General features: G+C 37.5%; 1 protein-coding gene, 1 long non-coding RNA gene and 1 pseudogene across 2 annotated transcripts in view; 2 read left to right on the forward strand and 1 right to left on the reverse strand.

The window, feature by feature from the left end:
- Nucleotides 1-21,173, forward strand: part of LOC136847423 (putative protein MSS51 homolog, mitochondrial) — a 52,410-nt gene that overhangs the window by 25,753 nt on the left and 5,484 nt on the right. Inside the window, 4 exon segments of the mRNA XM_067119094.1 lie at nucleotides 17,692-17,964; nucleotides 18,951-19,072; nucleotides 20,031-20,208; nucleotides 20,579-20,769. Coding sequence (XP_066975195.1) covers nucleotides 17,748-17,964; nucleotides 18,951-19,072; nucleotides 20,031-20,208; nucleotides 20,579-20,769 — 708 coding nt within the window. The 5' untranslated portion in view covers nucleotides 17,692-17,747.
- Nucleotides 1,153-1,271, forward strand: LOC136847529 (5S ribosomal RNA; annotated as a pseudogene).
- Nucleotides 2,734-16,217, reverse strand: LOC136847424 (uncharacterized). Its single transcript, XR_010855741.1, has 4 exons — nucleotides 14,671-16,217; nucleotides 8,765-8,992; nucleotides 5,547-5,744; nucleotides 2,734-3,446 (listed from the first exon to the last, which is right to left on the reverse strand). It is a non-coding gene; the product is annotated as an uncharacterized lncRNA (long non-coding RNA).

Here is a 21,173-nt window from a genome sequence, read left to right on the forward strand (position 1 = left end):
TGGCTAGCTCTCATGCACAGCGTCTCCAGGTCAGGACCGACTCTTGGATTTGGTCGCAGCCTCAGAGTTACATGGACTTGAGAAGTCTGAACTCTCACCCAAGCAAGAATAAGTATTTGCAAAGCTAACATAAAACAACAATGATGTCCGTGTCTGTTGACGGGCAATCAGCTCAGCAGTTGCAAGTCGTTCTTGGTCACCTGTTGTTATTGGAGATGCCGGTTCTTCATGGGTAGCTTCTCCTCCTCCTTCATTCCCTTTAGTACAGATCGAAGGGATTCTCCCCGTTCTTTCCCTTCCTCTTTCAGAGGAGAGACAGGTCTTAGCTTAATGGTTAGACGACAATTATCTCCTGGGGGTGTCATTACACACTTCCCCTCCAGAGATACTTCATATCTCAAGGCATCAACCAGAACGGCAGTCACCTGCTCTTCAAGAGGTTAGGTTGGGTTCTTAACTCAACCAAACCTAGCCTAACCTAACCTACACTTCAATATGCTGGAACTTCTTAGCTCTTCAAAAGCCTCAGGATCTGAGGATAGGCACTCTTTGGTGTTAAGAAATGGTACCACAGTACAGTGACCCCTCGCTACTTTGCGATTCGATTATCGCGAATTGACGACTTCGTGGAGTTTTTAATATATATTAATGGAAAATATAGTGCGGATTTTCTGGAGAAAAATCACAATATATGAACACCCAAAATTTCTCATTAAACCTGTTAAAATATTAATAATAAATAGTATTTCCTAGTCTAAGAACAGCAAAACAAGCATAAAATAGCAAAAAACATATTTGCACTTGTAACTCCTAACAAAAAAAAAAAAAAATCTGGAAAGTGATGCCTATACTGTAAGTCCATAGCCAAACAAGGGAGGGGGCTAGTGTCCTTTCATCTCCTCAATTGACAATGCAGGTGCATGGATGGGCAAATAGCACATTCAGCACAGTGGGCAACCAGACACATTCCAGGCAAGATGGATGTATGACAGACAAGTTTGGTCACTAGGGTCAGTGTTAGGTACAGTTGGTCTTGGCACCATGACATTTGGAAGGATTGTTCGACCTTGAAAGATGGCCAAGTTAGACCTTCCATCTCGACACACCAAAGCTGTCACTGTTCAGCTGTCTTTCTGGACTGTGGGCATAACAGCCAGCATCCTTACCATGTTGAAAGCACTGCTTCTCGTCTAATCAGTGAAGTTTAGCAACGCTGAGTCTGGTCAGTACTTGGATAGGTGACTGTCTGGGAACACCAGATGCTGTTGGTGTCTGTGTGACATCTTTTGCACCCATGGTACAAGTCTTGATGCTTAGGTGCTCCCGCGGTTCTGTCTGATTCGTCAAGTGATCAACAGTGTATGATCATTCCGAATCAAAGGACCCTGGTGACTTCCAAGTGACTGGAGACCTTATGCATTACCACCTAAGAGAACTTGACCTTCAATACTGGGTGCTGACGACTCGTTTTAGTTCCGGTTCAGCCAAGAAGTGGTGTCCAAGAGCACCATTTCTTTTGACTTTGTGTAATGATCAAATGGCCGTACTCCACAGCTGACATGGTGGACAACAGTACAGTATATTCCGGGCGAGATTTCACAAGTCAGGGACATTGGTCTGCCCTTTGCATTCAGGAAGAACCTGTCAGACAGGAACTAAGGACAGGAATGTGGTCATGACAGACCGTATTCGCCTTCTTTTTACCTTCGTGACTTTGCCCATAGATCCTTTGACTTTTTTCCTTTGGTTCTGTGGTGGCTGCAGTTGTGTAGCTCACCCAGCTTTCCTTGAGGGACAGGTGGCATTTCACCTAAGGTGTGCGACTGCGAAAGAGAGGGGTGTGTGGGACTGACCTCCTACCTTTCTCTTTTGTACCCTCTCTCTCCAAGTGGGCAGAGGGATGGTTAGCAAGCCTTCACTTACTGGATGGGCATGCATGCAGTTGTTCTAGATAACTGAGTAATCCTGTCTGTAGTCTAGCCTCAATTTGGTTTAATGTGCAAGTCCTACCCTCTCTCTAGCAAGGGGAGAGAGGGACTGGCAATGAACAAACCCGTTGGTTGGACAATATAGGTTCCTCCAAGCCTTTCTTTGAATCATTGCTGCTACATCCTATTAATTCGAAAGGCCCAGTAGTCAGGCAGTTGAACATCACGCACGTTCAACAGATCAGAGGCATGGGTCTCCTTCCATTGTTCTCACATGACCAGGAAGAGAGGCCCCAGTAATGTGAACTACCACTTGGCTCAGAATCCTCCCACCAAGAAGGAAGTCTCCCATATGTAAAGACTGAAGGTTTTTATATACGTGTAGGAATGAATGACAATTTTAAGTAATTTGTATACAAACATAAAAACCAAACCTGAGGTCTTTACATAAATGGCTCACCTCTAGCCACCCTTCATTCTGCTACCAGGGCCTAAAGGTAAAAAGTGAATGCATACCAACTGGATGGTGGGGCTTCCTCCCCCTATTGTTGGTACCCAACTACCACCTTGTTTTTCAGTTAAATGGCCAGCTCCAGCTTGTGCTGAAAGTTAAACCCGTATGTAAAGACCTCCTGGTTTGTATAGGAAAAATACATTTAATTTCTGGATTTGTATATTGATGGTAACAAATTGCTCAGTTTAGTTTAAAAATGTATTAAAAAATTTTTTAATAAATTTTAGACTACCAGGTATGATTAATTTGTTAAGCTTTACATTACATAATGCTAGGTGACCAAATAAAGAATTTTATGCTACTGTATTTTTTTAATGGAGGATTCACAGTTTGAAGTTTTCATCATCTCTAGAACTGCCACTGACATGGAGGAGATAAGTATTTAAACTTAGGCACATAAAATGAATTACTTATACAATAATACAATAATATTAATATTACAATTACTTCTAAATGATCTATGACAAACTTTGCATTGAAGTAAACAGTTGAACTGGGAAATTTTGAAACTTACAATAACTGTCTTTACCTGATTTCTGTAATAAAATTTTCTTTCCTCTAAGGATTAATGTTAATCTTGGTGATAACTGAACCAGCCTGCTCAGCATTGAGAGCAGCTTGGCTACAAGAACGACGATTCATCTGCTACAGAATATGCCAGTTAATATGCTTTGATAAAACAAATACCATCTGTCCTCTGTGGAAAAAAATCAGCTGAGAAATCAGATACTAGATTGTGAATAATTTCAGTTTTGATAGAAATAATTCACCTCTAACATATGTGGTCTTTTTATAGATATAGTGAGTACAGATAGCAAATGTACTCCTTCCTCTCGATGTCCCAGTTTCCTGCTTCATTCTCTCTATCCAAGGACATGCTTGATATTGTAGCAGGTCACAAATAATTGTAGTTGCATGTTCATCCACAGATCATCAAATTACAGGTGGGGTTTTATCCTTATAATGCCCGAGTTTGCTAGTTTTTCCAGTCATTGCATCCACCACTGAAAAGATTTTAAAAACGTGATAAGCTGTCAGTTTTGATAATTTGGTTTAACAAGAAAAGTAATGTTTTTAACTTATGTTTCTATATTGCTCTTTAGGAAAAGCTCCCATTATCTCTTCAACCTTACGGAAATTAAAATTAACTGGATAAAACTCAGATAAAACTAAAAAAATTCGATTTTTCCTCTGAACTCATCTATTTCAGAGTTTTGTGTGTTACACAATACAGATAAACCAAATAAATTGACTTTTGAGCATTTACAAACTGGTTAAGCATTTACAAACTGGAGACAATTTTAATTTATATCTTAAGATACCTAGCATCATTTCTAACTATGGAACATTAACTCTGTCTATAGACATGAAAAGATTAAGATGGAATAATATTATGGAACATTAACTCTCTACAGACATGAAAAGGTTAACTCTGTATAGACATGAAAAGATTAAGATGGAATAACAAACCAGATTTACTTGAGCTTATTTATGTTGTACCAGCCATTGAAGTATAGAGAGGGTTTTTGGAAGGTATACATGACTGCACAGGCTCAACAAACCTTTCTCCTGCCCTTGTTGTGACTATACAGCCCTTATGTTTCATATATTATTGTATACAGTTGCCATATAAACTGGTCCAACTTATCCTTTTACCCCCATCCCCAGATAATTTTTTACAATGCTATGCAATAAATCTTTGGGAGATTTCTTAAGTGTTTGGGATGGAAGGTGATAATGAAAGCTTAAATTTTACTGCTTACAATTAATATATACAACACATGCATCCACCACATGCATTACACTATTTCTCAATTCTTCTTTATTTCCACTAGAGAAAAATCAAACTTTTGCACTAGAATCACAGGCAAAGCACAAAACTAGTATGTATTGACTGTAAAGGTAAAACAGTTTTCAAGAAACACATTGCAATGTTTGTTGAAATGCCAAACTAGTTTTCTAACAATCACCTACACTTCTTATGCATTCAGTGAATAGTCAAATTACCCTGTTATGCAAGAAATGAATTTATTCTACATTCCTTTGTTGTGTAAAGAATGCCAATGCTGTACAATATATAATTTCCTTTATTATACACAACCTCTCATAAGCTGTCAGTGCACTCTAGGCATAAGTAATGGGTTTATGCTACATCCCTTCAACCTGCAGCTGCTTCCACTGTTTAGAATTTTTTACCAGTTTTTTTTTTTTTTTTTTTTTTTTTGTATGTAACCTTACTGTCCAACACTGTATTTTCTCATCGTAACAATGGGATTTTCTCCCAGCTCCCCCCTGTACATTCTTTTACTTCTTGGTTCTGGATCATATTTTCCTCTTCAACCATTAACACTTTTCCACTTTTAAAGTACTGTTTGGCCTGACAGCCTTAAAATTTCATATAATCAGTCAATTTGTTACAGAAAATCACTGGGACAACCAACACTATACCCATAGTGACTACAATCTAAAGAAAAAAAATTTGAAGGGTCTTGTTCACTACTGTATTTAAAAACTTGGTAATATAGAAAAAAAATTTTTCTAACTGAACAATCCAGGAATTAACAGAAATTCTCCAGGCCCTGACACAATCCGTCAGTCAGGCTCTTAGCCAAAACTTAAGGATTTTTTTGTTCAACCCCCCGAAACTTGAGATCTTCAATAAAGCAAATAATGCTTGTCAAGTGTAACTATGGAATTAAGTTGTACAACAGGAGAACAGCAAGGGATTTACTCTTGGGATTACTTTCATCAATTTCATTAAATCAGGCAAAAGAAATCCATTTACTTAGTCAGAATGAACCCATCTGGATGATTGAACCATCAAGTTAAAACCATAGGTAAAGAAATGCAACCTCTTCCCATATGGAATCTGCTGGACACACTGCATTCAGCTTAAATTTCTCATGGATTAAAGTTTTTTTAATACAAGGAACCAAAACAAAGGTACTGTATGACCAAAAATCAGCTGATTACATTCTTTTATGCTGAAAGACTAAGAGATCATCATCAGACATTGTTTTAAGACTTGTTCATGGGAAATTAAATCTGCCCTTGTGACACTATTGTGTGAGCATTTTTCAAACCCTTATAACTATAGTACATACCTTTTGTTTAGTGTAATTTAGGAGATCTTTATCCTTCAGACACCACAGTGATTACGTGCTTGCCTCAAAGTAACCCAGTGAAGGAGATACAGTAGAAGGCATAAGATAACATTCCACATCCACAAATAGAACTAGACTGATGGTCTGCAGCATAAATTTCCTGAAGATCATAGTTCATTATGTGTCTCATTAATTTGCCTGGAATGGTGAAAATAAAAATTAGGGAAGCCATACATTTTTGAGGTAACAAGTCAGAATTCACTTAAAAGCTAATGTTTCATAAATCCATGTTTGAAAAACTACTGTAGATTTTCTTAGTCTAGGATTTTAAAAGGGCAATGCAGCTTGTTAAAGTCATATCAGGTAAACCAAAATTATAACTCTGTAAAATCTATAGGAGTTAGACCTTTACAACAAATCCCATTTTTCCTTATTTTGAATTATACCTCAATCCCCTTCCAACTGTTAGGCTCAATCTCCCTCCTTCGAACCCTTCCCCCCCAGCCTATCAGGAACTTTTTCATGCAACAACTTGGGAGTTCTTTCTAGTACATACTTAACCATTATTCAATAATTACTGTTCGTACTTCATTTAAAGGGTACCAAAGACTTTCTTACCCTTGACTTCATTGTGAGTTTTTTCAAGTTTTATATTAACTACTGACCACTGAATCACACAGGAAATTGGCTCCAGCTCTTTTTGCAACTAAAGTTAAAAGTACAATTGTTGTTTTGAGTGAAAAGCTGGAGATCCAAATCAAGATCAGTAGGACCTTTAACCATTAGAAGAACATTATATATCAATGAAAATTCATGCTACTGCTGCTCTTGAACAGCCTAGTTGAACGTGGATTATGTTCAGAAGTCAGTGAGCCCCTGTTGGGCTACCTCTGCTTCCATGAGATGTTACTCACTGGTGATTTGGTTTGCTTTCTAAATTCAACTTTCTAAATTCACCTCTAAAGCACTGATCAAGCATGTTATGAAGAACAAGAAATTCATGATACCCAAAAGTTCATGTAGGAACCCTATTAATGGCTATAATGGGCTACCACCTCCAAGGTTGGGAGCTGATTTGGACAGTCTTACTGCAAATGAAGGGAAAACTGAAAAAAATTGTCTGAAAAGGGCTCGGAGCCACTCATCTCTGATTTCATGCAGAAAGACTTGCCTTGGGCCTCCTATCACATGGTAGTGATGATTTCTTTTTGGGAAAAGTCAAGAAACTTCAGCTCACATTGTAATTCCAATAAATTTGTATTCTAGGTACCTCTCAGGGCTGAACTTGGGCTTGAAGGGCATCGGGAGTGTCACTGTTAATCTCGGCGAACTCAGACTATGGATTACACACTAAAATCTGTCGTTTTCGGTTATTTTTACATGTCGCCCCCCTTCCCACCTCTCTCCTATCAGGGCTGAACTTGGACTTAAAAGGCCACCAGGAGTATCACTATCCTTCTCAGCGACCTTGAAAACTATGGATTTGACACTAATATCTGTCGTTTTCTGTAATTTTTACATTTCACTCCCTTCCCACCCCCCCCCTTTGGTCCCAGTGATATCATATCCCCACAGTGTTCTTTCCCAGATGGTAAGTCACATGTATACCAAGTTGATTGAAATTGCTGGGTGCATTTCAGAGCGTATGTGGAAAACACAGTTTTTGTATATAGAGATTCCACCTTCACACCGTCCTGTGGGATAACATTCATATCTGAATGAGTTATCTATTTTTGCCTGTACAGTAAACCCCCCATATTTGCGGGGTATGCGTACCGCATCTCCCCACGAATAGCTAAAATCCGCGAATACTTAAAACCCCTCTAAAAACACTGTTTTGATAGTCTAAACACAATTAAAAACCTCTAAAAATGCTTATACCCGAGTATTTTAAGTTACAGTATATCAAAAAGTGCATTTAGTCATGAAAATATGAAAATACAGTAATTAATGAATATTTCACAGTGAAAAATACCGTGAATTGGCGAATTTTCCGCGAATAATGGGTAGATACTTCCACAGAGAAATCCGCGAATACGTGAGTCCGCGAATCGTGAGAACGTAAATGGGGGTTTATTGTATGTGCAGTTAGGTGGTTTTATATGAACACAGGTAGATTACCTCATATCAGTTTTCAATGCAGCATATGCCAAAGTAGCTTTATAACCTTTTGTATGTAAAAGTTAATGTTTTTTCACCACTCCAATCCTTTAGCATATAAACAATAAGTTTGTCATAAGTGGAGAGTGTTTTCTGTATCGTGGGTTGCATTTATTATACAGTATTTTTGTCAAGTGCCATTTTTGCTTTTAGTTCAACTTTCCCATTATTATGCATAGACAACTTGAAGAGATAAGGGTATAGTTTGATTAGTGTATTAGGATCTAAGCCTAATTTGAATAAGTTGCTATTATGGAAACAGTTGTAGTCTAAGTTTATCGTAAAAATTGGATTAATAACTTCTCTAAAAAAGAAAAAGATGTTTGAGTAATTAAAATGTTTTGACCTGAAGATGTGCTATCAGATCAAAATGGCAGATTCAAATTAAAAACACATTTACTCTAAAAACAGAGCTTTGGCAGTTTCAAAACTTGAAAGCTGAAAATTCTCTCCTTGTATTCACAGTTTTGAAGTCTTGGTACATTGAACTGTCTTTTATGTTATCTTTGCGGGTTTTTGTTAGGATGTTCTCTTTCTTTTTGTCAGATTATTTGGTTTTTCAAGTTAGACTAGAAATGCTGTTGCTAAGTATTTATAGAAATGCTGTTGCTAAGTATTTTATTTAAAGAGTTCCCAATTTTATGACAACAGAGTTCCCAATTTTATGATAACGAAGAGTTTCAAATTTTATGATTAGTTGTATATTGGTTTGAATGTTTTGACAGTTAATTTTCTTGTGTTTGTTATCTTAAAGGCCAAGATTTTAAGTGCCTATAATTTTTTCTCAAATACTGCACATGGCTGATTAACTTTGATGAACCAGTTTAATAAATCTTTAGTCCATCGTGGGATATTTTTTGGTCTCACTAGGTGAAGACTGGGATATACTTGTCTGTGATGTTACTAATGGAATCTAATATATTCATTGGGTTTTAAATACAATATCTTTAAAATTACAGCATACTTTCAGTTAATACCAGTAATCCAACTGATTACAATTTAAATTAAGAAATATTTGTCTGTAGTACGTCACTCAAATATAAAAACAATGAACTTACAAGATTTCCTCTAAAAGATGAACCAAACAACGATGTTCATGGTCTTCAGACTCTACTCTGGTGAAACAACTTTATCACCTTCTGCCTAGTTAGCATTTCATCAAGTTCCACCAACTTTCACAGTATGCTGGCTTCTGACGTGCTTTCTTCAATGATTACACGTTGATGCTAAACATGCCCCATGTATGATTAGTATTATTGTGCTGGATACAGCCACCAAGATAATTTCTGAAAAATAAAAATTTACTTAAAGCTTCTCACATCATACACCATTTTGTTTAAAAGTTTGAAAAATTTTACACCATAATTCTAAAATGTTAGTGGTATTTTATAAAAACATTCAAATTTGTCACAGCAAATTTAATTTTCAGAGATTTTCAATACATGTACAGTACTGTACGTACTATCAGCCAGTTTCTAGTCCTTGCTTAGTCAACTATTGTTACTTTATGTACTTTACCAAAATCCACCTAATGTTTATGCATATACTGTATTATATTTTAAAAGTTTTACTTTTCAAGGTATTCTCTTTCTACTTACCAGTAAAAAGTAACAATCTTTGAACTATTCACCTGTAAATGTTAGCAATGAAAGGCTAACCACCATAAACTAGGCAAGTTCCTACAAAATGCCAGTTATGAGGTATAACACCGCTAAACATCACTCTGGTAATTACCAATACAGTACTGTACTTAATCTCCAAAAGATAAGCTAGGCTAATAATCAGGCCAGAATGAAAAGGACTTCACCTTGGCTTTAGAGGACCGGGCAGTCAGCTGTTATGGGACTTTGTTGTTTAAATTAAGTCTTAACAGAAAGACATATCTTTGTATCCACAAGTCAGAACAAAAGTGCTGAAATAAATCGAAAACGTAATTTCAGAAAATGGAAAAACAAACACCAAGTGTAATTAATACAACAGTGTGACCATGACCAGCAAAACTGATCTTTGTAAACCAGATCCTAAATACTGGGCTACAGGGCACTAGGTAAAACTGACAAAGCATAATGGCATTATCAGGTTCAATTACACAGTAACATGCATGCTGTATTTTGAAGACAGTAATTATAGACAAACTCCTGATGGGTTCTGGCACTTGGTCTTCAAGGCCTAAATTCCATAATCAATCAATCAATATCTTTGGGAAAATTTTAACAGCACATGCATATGCACTAAGGAACAAGCATACCCACAATCAATATACCCCTGTGGAGGGATAGTGCAGTCAGCGCACCAAGGTTCTTTGCAGTGTGCCTTCGGCCCCTAGCTGCAACCCCTTTCGTTCCTTTTACTGTACCTCCTTTCATATTTTCTTTCTTCCATCTTACTTTCCAACCTCTCCTAATAGTAGTGCAACTGTGAGGTTTTCCTCTTGTTACACCATTCAAACCTTTTATTGTCAATTTCTGTTTCAGCGCTGAATGACCTCATAGGTCCCAGTGCTTGGCCTTTGGCTTAAATTCTATATTCAGTTCAATTTGCAATCTATTTTGAGATATCCATCTCAAAGGCCCTGGACTGCCAAAGGCACTGCCTTTTTGCTGCCACATTACCCTGTGATGACATACAATCAGCCCCCAGTTTTAGCAGTGGGAAAGGAGAGTCATCAACTCAGTGACCACCTCACCTTCCACTTCCCTTTCCACCTTTCCTGCCTGTTCTGTCCAAAGTGATAAAACATGATTGGAGGAATTCCCGACCCCCTTGCGGTAGAGAACAACTGGGGACCCATCTGGCTATATCAGATGATTCTTTATCAGCATTCTTGGCGAAAATGCTGCTCAGCCCCCCAACCAACAGAAGGCTTGGCTGCCGTGCCCTTAGGAGTTTCAGGAGCACCTTAAAGGGCACAACATGGTGCATGAAGGAGTCCAGAATAACAGCTGTCCTCTTCTCCACCACTGCCTGAACCTTACTTTTAAAAAAACAGGTGTATCCTTGACCAACAAATTCCGCAGGGCGAGACTGCTCAAGTTTGAGAACTGCCTGGCAAAAAGGTTCCTGACACTATCATCTGGGGACCAAGTGGGCTGACAGATGAGAAGTATGATGGAAAAGGAAAGCTACTCCTCCTTCCCGATACCAGTAACCTCCTGAACTTACCTGTTCCTTCCAACACAGCTATTGAGGGTATTCAGAGTCCCGAGATGTATTACCCTCAGAAGACAAAAACTAATATCTTTGCTTTCCTCTTTCAGGCATCATATCTCCCCCCCTCCCCCGCCCTGGTAAAGCTATCAAGCAGTGCACACTGAACAAGTCAGACACCAAACACACGTGGCATTGCTCTGCATACTGTGATCAGATATCACTCAATTACCACAACCTCTGCACGCAGAAGGCAGTCAATTTTGGGAGACCTTGTTTTCCTGTGTTAACTAATCCTAATTACACCGATGTGTATCCATATAAAGTTTTTAATTTGGTAGGAACAAACGTTAAAAACATAGGATTGAGTTTTACAATAATTATTGTTCGACTAACAGTTATTGGCAACCATTTTTAATAGACTAACAGTTATTGACAACCATTTGTAATAAAACAGTTTAAAACAAGTGTTCTGTTGTACTGGATTAAATAAAGGAATCTGAATCCAGTTCAGAGGCATTTCATGTTTGCTAACAGTATATAATTCAAATACCATTTCTCACACTGCCTTAAGACTAATTGGAATAAGAGGTATTGAGTTCTCTTTAGTTGTGCTTTGATAATTTAAAATATCAAATTACATTAGTTGCGTAGAGTAAATTGTGAGCAAACCTGACCTATCAAAGTTAATAAATTGTGCCAAAAATCATACTCAAAATTATTATAGACTTCTACCATGGCCTATTAGGATTTAAGAAAAGTTTAATTCTCGCCGTAAAACCTAATTTCTCAGAATCTATCCTCAGTACAAAGGTCTTAACCAACAGTCAGTGGTTAATATCCTAACACCATGACCCCCCCCCCACGAAAAATCTGAAAAAAATTCCTAACTAGGTACGTTATCAACCCATATGAACAAATTACTTTGCAATACTTTACACGTCACTTCCATTCACATTTAACAACGTGAACTTTAAAATACCTTCATAAACAAGAAAAGAGACTACCTAGTACAGTACCCTAAAAGCACTGTTTTGTGCATTTCATTATCATTAATAAATCTTCCAGAAATTCAATTTACATAGCCATTACCACTAGCTAAGTATATACTCAAATCGATTTATCTGAAAAATCTTTGTGACTAAGAAACTATCTGCACCAAACTAAACTGTTCTACTATCTGACTAATATAGAAAGCTCTAACAGACCATTCTAATTCGCAGTAATAAGTTTAATACCTATGAATTATACATCCATGGTATGTGGGAAATGACAGCTATTTAATGTAATGTTTACAATCTTATTCACCAACATACAGAAGTATTCTTATTGCAAAGTAAGGTGAAATCAAGACGACTCATTATGTTCTACTGATTCAGAACTTTGGACAAATAGATATTTCAAATTGTCGAATTCAATTTTGACCGGCAATATTCTGTGGAACATCTAATTTTCTCTTAAAATATGACTACTATTGACTGTGCTGTAGACTAGACAATCGTCAGTTATAAAAAATATAAACTTATGACATTTCCAACCAAAATACTCTTATCAAACTGGTTAAGAAAAATTATCACTTAGCTCAGATAACATTCAAGGCGCCTAACACTCCCAGAAACCTTGTGGAAAGCGCCACACCACCAGACAATACTCGAAACTAATTAAGGTAATTTAACAGAAGAGCTCCCCATTAAAATGAAAGATAACAGAAGAGCTCCCCATTAAACTATCTTTCATAGAATTTTTGACCGAACATAGAAATTTGTGTCTATAATGCCATGGGAGAAATTAACCAAGGTTTGATAAAATTAGTCATTCTTACATTCATCCCGAGAAACTGGTACTGAACACCGTGGCCCGACGAGCTTTATTGTAGAATTACCCAAATTAGTATTCAAATGGAGCCACACGATGCAAAGCAAATTAAAGGTAGGTGCAAACTAACAGGCCTATTCACTACCGCTGTTCCTCTAACGATAGCTAATTATACTTGAAATGACGGGATATTGGTTAGATTGTACTTAAAAAAAATTGCTAGTACTTTCACATGTTATTTCTATTAAGTAGGCTAATAGATACACGGCGGGTAGGCCTATATAGCGAGAAATGGCAGTTTCTTAGTTTTTGGTTGCTTATTTACAATTTAACGTTATTTTTGGGGGGTCGGCTGTAGTTAACTTGCAATTAACCTCTTAAGTCCATCCAACAAGGGGTTTCCATATGCGATCATCACAAGACAGAGCACGGCTACGTCTGTTTCGAACGGTTCATATCCCGTGGGGCAAGTGCAATACCTTGGAAACTGGTTTTTTTCTGCACTTTTAGGGCTTCTGACACTGGCGGTGCATTTGTTTACCCATTTGTTTGTTGTCGGCCAAATGGAATGTCCCTTCGCCGTGTTTAGTACTGGCCCGGGGCCCGGGGGGAGGTTACCCATACGTTAACAAGTTATTGCACTTGCCGGATGAGATATGAACCGTTCGAAACCGATGTAACCGTGCTCTGTCTTGTGAAGATCGCGTATGGAAACCCCTTGTTGGATGGACTTCAGGGGTTAATTACAGGTTAATTACAGCCGACCGCCAAAAATTAACGGTAAATTGTTAATAAGCATCCAAAATACTATAAGAAACTGCCATTTCTCGCTAAATACCCGCCGTGTACCTATAACTTAATTCTACCAAAACTTCAAACAAACACGTTAACAGTATAAAATAACCAATTCTATTTTTATGAGTTACTCTTAGTTAATATTCACAAGCCGAATACCTCTACTTAAGCATACCTAATAAAACCTTGAAAATAGCCTAGAATTACCTCAGTGCCATACAGTGGTTGTCACCAATTCGGGCGAGAAATTCAGTCAGTTCATATGAAAGGAACCGGCTTCTGTAATGTTCCCAACTGAAGATTGCCACATCTCTAAACCACGAGGGATGGAATGAAAACTAACGAACAAGCCTAGTGAATATGCAAGAAACTTTACGTCAACACCAACACACTATACTGCACTCATAAAACAAATTTCCACTAATGACATCCACAGGCACTGCATGACCTGTGTTACGGTTGAAAGACAGCAGGCAAACGAGTAACCTAAGCTTACAGTGTATAGGAGTGTTATAGTAAACTGCTGTGCATCAAATACTATAGTTTCTAAAAGCTTAGAGGCCTATGATCATGAATGCAACGGCCGGCTAAAAAAATGGGGAAACTGGCCCATGTCCTAAAACAGGTTACTGCCATTTTCATTGCAAGAGCATAACTTACCAGACATGAGATTAAGACCGGTTTAAAGCACTGAATAAAAAAGCAGTAAACTTCGTAAACATACTGAAACTAAGACCTCAAAAGTAATACTTTCAACCATTTTGTCTCCACTTTTAACTGAATTACAGCTGTTTTCCCTTAATTTTTTTTCGAACACTCCCGGCAATTGCTCTAAGAAAATAAAATTCTCGATAAAAATGATATACTTTGCATCTAGATCTTGCTCTGCATTTCCTCAAACAATTTCGGTTCAAAAGGTTAGAACGTGCTTAGGAACAATTTCAAATACCACCCTGCTAGCATAAGAGATGACAGTGCATGGTACCTTAGGTTTATTAATTTCAAAGGAACATGCTTTAATCTGAGTTGTAATTCTCTAATCACTGAAACGATCTTCCCACGCTACCCAACACTTCAGCGTGTGAACATAAAGAGGCCTGGGACTAGATGTTTGAATGGACGAAGAATTTACTGTAGGCCTATATGACAGGCAAAGTTCAACTACTTGAAAAATGGTAATCGAACGAGTATCGCTATTATTACTTACATTTATGGAAAATACCCGGACTTCTTGCTTTTGTGTAATTTCTGCTTAAAATTCACTAATTTTCTTGCACTTTGGTTTCAAAATTCTTAAACTTGGCTCTTCAATCTTCCCAAGACTGACGATTCGAGTCTCGGGGAACAATTTTACTAAACCAACAAAATAACACTACCATCAGCCTCGCCACCACAGATTAACTTACCAAATCTTGTCAGGAGTCTGGGTTTCAAGATTCTGACTAAAACAAGGAAGCATGAACAGGCAGAACAAATGTTTCGGGGTCCTTGGAAGACACTTGGCGCCATCTGTAGTTGGTTCTAGTGATCATTATACAAAATCCTTCTTTTGCATAAGATCTTTATTTGTCACTGGCTCTTGCAAATAATAACCCGCTTCTAATCAAGAAGGCCATTTTACTACATGGCACTTGATATAATAATGGGTAGATTAATCTACTATCTATAATGACTTCCTGATATGAAATCAGACAGAAATGTGTTTCCGTCTTCATTCAAGGTGACAGTTGGCATGTCAACTTAATAATAGACTGATTAATTATATATTACAATACGGTGACACAACTGCAAATGAGACAACTGTTATATGAATCTAATTAAGTGGAGTTTTACAGTAGTTATATCTCCACTCTTATCAATGCAAGGAATAAAGTTTTAGAAACAAGTACCTTTGGTATCAGGCCCTACGACTAAGCGAGTTTGCATGCTATTTATTAAAATTTTATTTTCTTCCATTTGTTACTTTCAGACCAGTATCTTGATTCAATACGGATATAGGATGACAATTTTCACAACCAGTACTTAATTTGAAACTATGTTGTACACAAAACAAATTGCATAATTACGATCGAAACTGGTCAGACTTTCCTTGGAGTAAAAGACAGTAACGTACCGTTGCTTTCAATGGTTGTCACACGGGCTGGTCTTTTACGGGCCACGCCAACGAGCTAAGAGCCCATGCTGCCGCGAAGGTCGCCAAAATAAGACATAAAAAAAACAACAAAAGCAAATAGCAACAGCAACAGTGCAAACTGAATGGCATTATGTAACAGGAACTGTGCACCATGTTTCATACGTTTGTCTCGCGTATGGTATAACGAGCAAGCGGTGCATAGGTCTAATGGCAAAGTAGCCCGATGACAGGGAGTCTGGTGTGAATAGCTATTTATCATGATTCGCCCAGAGACCCAACTAAGTGCATTTATTACAAGAGATGAAATGGCAATACACCGATTTTTGACCAAGTAACGCATTTAAACCTTTCCCCCACTAGATAATCGTGCTATAATAACCGTTCCGACAACAGGAATAAGCAAATCACTGCGGCTAAGATTGTCTTTGGGTATTATTAACTTTTGATTTTCACGAATATCAACAAAGTTATTTTCGTCTTCATTAACGGACGGTGAGAATTAGGCAACTCTAATGTGCAGCTCTCGCCAATGAAGATATAAATGGCAGTTGGCACCAGTTCCCAGGAACGTGTCCACACGTATAACTGCTTCCTTCTCGCCCGGTCGGTTGCGGTAGCGAAGTTCAAAGTTTACGCTTCTTGTCATTAAAAAAAAAAAAAAAATACATCTTTGATGACGAGGGTCCTACAGCTCAACGTGTGTGTTCAGCGTTAATAGTCAAACGTTCTTTGACGAGAGACTGAGAACCACGAGGTAGCGAGGTTATACCTTTTTTTTTTTTTTGCGCAAGTGTTCCTTTTTCATTTTTGGTTATTAGTGTTCCTATGTCCCTTGAGCACAGTATGATAATGAAAATCTTGTGTTGTGCATTCTCGAAAAGGTGAAATCATGTCTAAATTCTGTTTTGTTTTCGGAAAGAGCCTAAAACACGGAAGTCGCTCTTTAGTGAAATACTATATATAATTAGGACCTGAGAAACGGTCAGCTACCCAACAAAGTCTAGTGCCACTTCGGTTTTCAGGGCGGTGTAGTACTGAGTTTTACCCGGACGTATTTGACACAGAGGTTTGTAAAACGAAGCTATTTATTCAGTATGGGCACATATCATTGTATATAATGCAAATACACACATATCTATCTGTCTACAGAATGAAAGAGAACGTGTGTACGGAATAATACATTAGTGTGTGTATATAATATATATATATATATATATATATATATATATATATATATATATATATATATATATATATATATTTTTTTTTTTGCAAGACTGTTGGCATTGCATATTCTGTATAGTATTCCTACTATTGTCGCTTGTGATCAGATTGATAAATATTAGCTGCGCTGTTAAATAAAAAAGAATTATATATAAAAATGTTTAGTGCAATGAAGTTGATTACTGGGTCAAGATAGCGTTCAAAGCAAGATTTAAGTGTAGACAGATGGAAAACCAAAGAAAATGAAATGAGGAAAATAATTTGTGCACCATTTTATAATTTATTTACTGAACACAGTTACAAAATGGTGTTAATGCTAAAATTAATTAGTACAATGTCCAGGCTGACACTCCCAACACACACACACACACACACACACACACACACACACACACACACACACACACACACACACACACACACACACACATATATATATATATATATATATATATATATATATATATATATATATATATATATATATATATATATATATATATTATACATACACACACACACACACACACACACACGTGTGTGTGTGCAAATGCGCCATGTGTGTTCTGAAACGTTCTTGTATCGAAAGTGTATTCAACAAAAACTGGGTTTGACATTTTAGCTATATTCGAGAATTTATCTGTGCTAAAATAGAAAATAATAATTGACCAAAATCTGAGTTATATTTAAGAAATATCCAGTATGAAAGAGAAAATGCTACCAAACGATAAAAACCGTACTTGATTTCAAGAATTTTTCTGTGCTAAAAGGGAGGAAGTAATGAACAAATGAAACGACAGAAATTTTAACTATACGAAAAGGTTTTCGGTACCAAGAGAGTAAAAACTAATAAATTCTCGAAATTCTCAGGGTATACATGCATAGTCTGTCTGTGCATCGGAAGAGGGTGACATCGAACGACAAAAATGGCCTTTGAACTGAAGGAGTATCCTCCCCGGTCCTTCTGCGACAAGTACCAGAAGGTCTTGGCCCCTCACGGCGTTCTTCTGTCTCCCAAGCAAGTCCTGAAGAACAAGAAGCTGGGGAACAATGTGGAGGAGACGCTGAAGAAAGCGTTCAAGATTACCCTCAAGAAACTGAAGAAGATGAGGTCTGCTTGCGCCAACTGCAACGCTGATGAAGGTGAAGTGTATTTCTTTCGTTCGTTTTAGATTAAGCTAGCCTTATGGCAGCACAGATTTTTTCCAGTGCCAAAAAAAGAGACTCCATGTAGTCCACATTTTTCTTTTCAATGATTGCCTTTCTCATTTTACTAACAGGCTTTGGATTTCTCTTCCTGCCTCCGTTCTTCCTGACTCTTATAACCTTTCTTGCATTAAGAGACAGCCCCGTCGCTTCCTCAAGTTAAGTCTTATTCTTATTGGTTCATTTTTCTTTCTCTTGTTTTCTTCTGGTCTGGACAAGTAAATACGTTATGTTGCCCATCCTTTGATCTAAATAGAAACCTCTCTTACCTCTCGGACCTTATTGTATCCCAGTACTACCCACACTGGATTCTTAGGGCTTAAACCAGTGACTGAATACAGAAATTCAATCCTTTGTGTGACAGTTTCTATTATTGGCGAAGCTGAGGCCGTACTTGTTACCATGTGACAAGGACTTACGTTACTGGAATCTTGTCCGAGCTATTGGCTATTAGGTGCAGAGCTTGGCGGCAAGATGCCATCATTATTATTTGTGACAGTGCTTTGAAAGGACATAAATTATAGCAGATGGGTATCTGTTTTATTTTATTTGACTTTTCTACCTCAAGAGTGCATTGTTTCCCCTCTCCTTTCCTCTCTGCCTAATAAGTAGTCTCAATTGCGAGACTGGTTATGTGTTACCCGGCCTAATGTGTGGTACATTAAGCTCTGGTTCGAGCTGCAACGGGTTTAAATGGGGCCTGAGTGAATAAGTTGTTTTTATTATGGTTTGATGTTTCAAGACGGTGCGATGGTAAAATATACATATATATACACACACACACACACAAGACCCAAGTGACAGTCTTCAAGATAAATATTAGCAATATTTTGAGACCGATATTGCATACCCTGGAAATTTCGAGTTCGACCACAAAGCCAAAACAAAACTTGGAGGGATTGACCCGAGTGGCCCATTTTCAGGCGCCGGCATAGAGTGTCCGAATTGCAAGGCTGTCAGATACTGCTGCAGCGAATGTTTTGAGCAGAGGAAGGCCCAGCATTCCAAGGTCTGTCGCCAGCTTGAACTTGAGTTGATCGATCAGGTAAGTTACCTGAAGCTTTGACTTTAATAAATCATGTATTTTGTCTGTAATGTGTTGACTTTAAGAAATCATACAAGAAATGTATTTCCTCTGTTCTGGGTTTACAGAGTGGCGTTTCTTCTTTTTATTTGGTTAACACTGCAGATTTGTGCTTCAGTTATAATATAATTGTTGTGAACTTTGGTGTCAAGAACGTGCGCATATGCGTGATAATTGGTGTTATAAATAATCTTTTTAGATTTTATTGATTTTGTAGTTAGTTTTCTCCTCAAACTTCGTATTCTGGTAACCATTTTAAATGTCTTTAATTCTACAACTTTTCTATAAAGTGGGTGAAGATCACAGCATGTCCTGTAATTATCATGATGTGTATGTATGTATATATATATATATATATATATATATAAATATATATATATATATATATATATATATATATATATATATATATATACATATATACACACATATGTACTGTATATATATATATATATATATATATATATATATATATATGTATATGTATATATATATACAGTTTTACTAAGTCCTTTGCTTAATCTAATCAAAATATGTACATGATGAAGTGTTATGTATAAAAAACCTGCTAAAATTAGGTATTGTTCGGGATTAAACAATTCGTGATATCAACTTCAACTCCAAGGGACACTGAAGAAAACTGCCTTAAGAAATTATTTACTGAGTTTTCCTTAATTATATCTGCTACATCTGTATTATTAAAGCTATTATTACTTTCTACTGCTACGAATGGAAATGTTGTTCGAAGCATTAAAACGTTCAGATTTCACCTAACTTAATTGCCCTGTAATAAAGTTTCATTAAAAAATGGATCCATGAGAGTCGGGTCTTTTCATTGTTTTTCCATCTCACGCGTCCGAAGCATCGAGCGAAAAGCTGCCCTAATTCTAACCCTGCACGGACGTGTTTCCTTCGTTAGGTGGTTGAATGCTTGCCGTCCCCTTTATCAATGGGTCGTGACGTCATGCGGGGTCGTGGAGGGTTCGTCAGTGATTGGGACGACTGGCTGACAAGACACACCACCCTCCGAGATAACGCTGCAGCCGCAGCAGCAGTGGTCAGCGAGTGGTGGGATTTCACACCTGTAAGTCATCCAGGTAAGGAGGCATTTTGTAGGGTTGTTTGCTATTGAAACCTCATTCCCGTTTCCCTCTGAGGTTGGCCATTTTCACAAGCACAAACGCTGATTGTCGATGGAAGTTGAATCTTTTATTCATTAAAAGTATGATTACATTTATTATTACCCAGAACTAATGTATGATTGCAATATAATTACAGGAATTAATATTCAAAAATCGGACTGAGGGTAATGTGAGCAAAATATATCAGTTCAATGTCTACTCGTGATTACAACTAAAACTGAATGGCATGAAGACAAATCCTTGTAGATTTAGCTTTGGAAGAAGAAGAATTAAAGAAGATTTATCACGAGACAGCTAAATTCACCCCGAGAACTTTTAATCCTAGGCACAGGAGCACTGCAAGACTCTTTGGAACGCATAGTAACCAGTGTGTTCAGCACGGTGCTCACTATAGGCCACTGCGCGTTTTGGGTACCATCATTAGCACCTGTCATTAACGACGCCAAGGAGATTCACATTCACCTGCTGGGAGCGGACGAGCCAGAAGTGTCAGCAGTCCAGTCCGGAGTAATACAGGTAAAATAAAATGGATGCACGAACTTGCTAGGATAAGTGTCAGATCTTTTTTCATGGCGCTAGTCTGTGTACCCTGCTTGCTATAATTTGATGTCTCTAGGAGGAACTACAATACATACATTCGATTGTTTCAGGGAAATCAAATAAATTCATAAACATGCGTCTAAACACACACACAAACACAATTTTTTCTACAAGATTTGTTATTGCAAGTGGCTCACCTGCCTGAGAAGACTAATCTTCTGTGTAGTACGCTTTTTCCACTTTGTAAAACGTGCACGTTTCATTAAAATCACTTAATTCCGCATGTGTTTCAAATATTTAATGAACTGGTCACTGCTGGCAGGATGAGTGCTTATATCGAGCACTGAAACTGAGGTTAAACTTAGACAATCTTCACAGGT

This window comes from Macrobrachium rosenbergii, chromosome 16 (assembly GCF_040412425.1).
Source record: "Macrobrachium rosenbergii isolate ZJJX-2024 chromosome 16, ASM4041242v1, whole genome shotgun sequence".
Taxonomy (NCBI): domain Eukaryota; kingdom Metazoa; phylum Arthropoda; class Malacostraca; order Decapoda; family Palaemonidae; genus Macrobrachium; species Macrobrachium rosenbergii.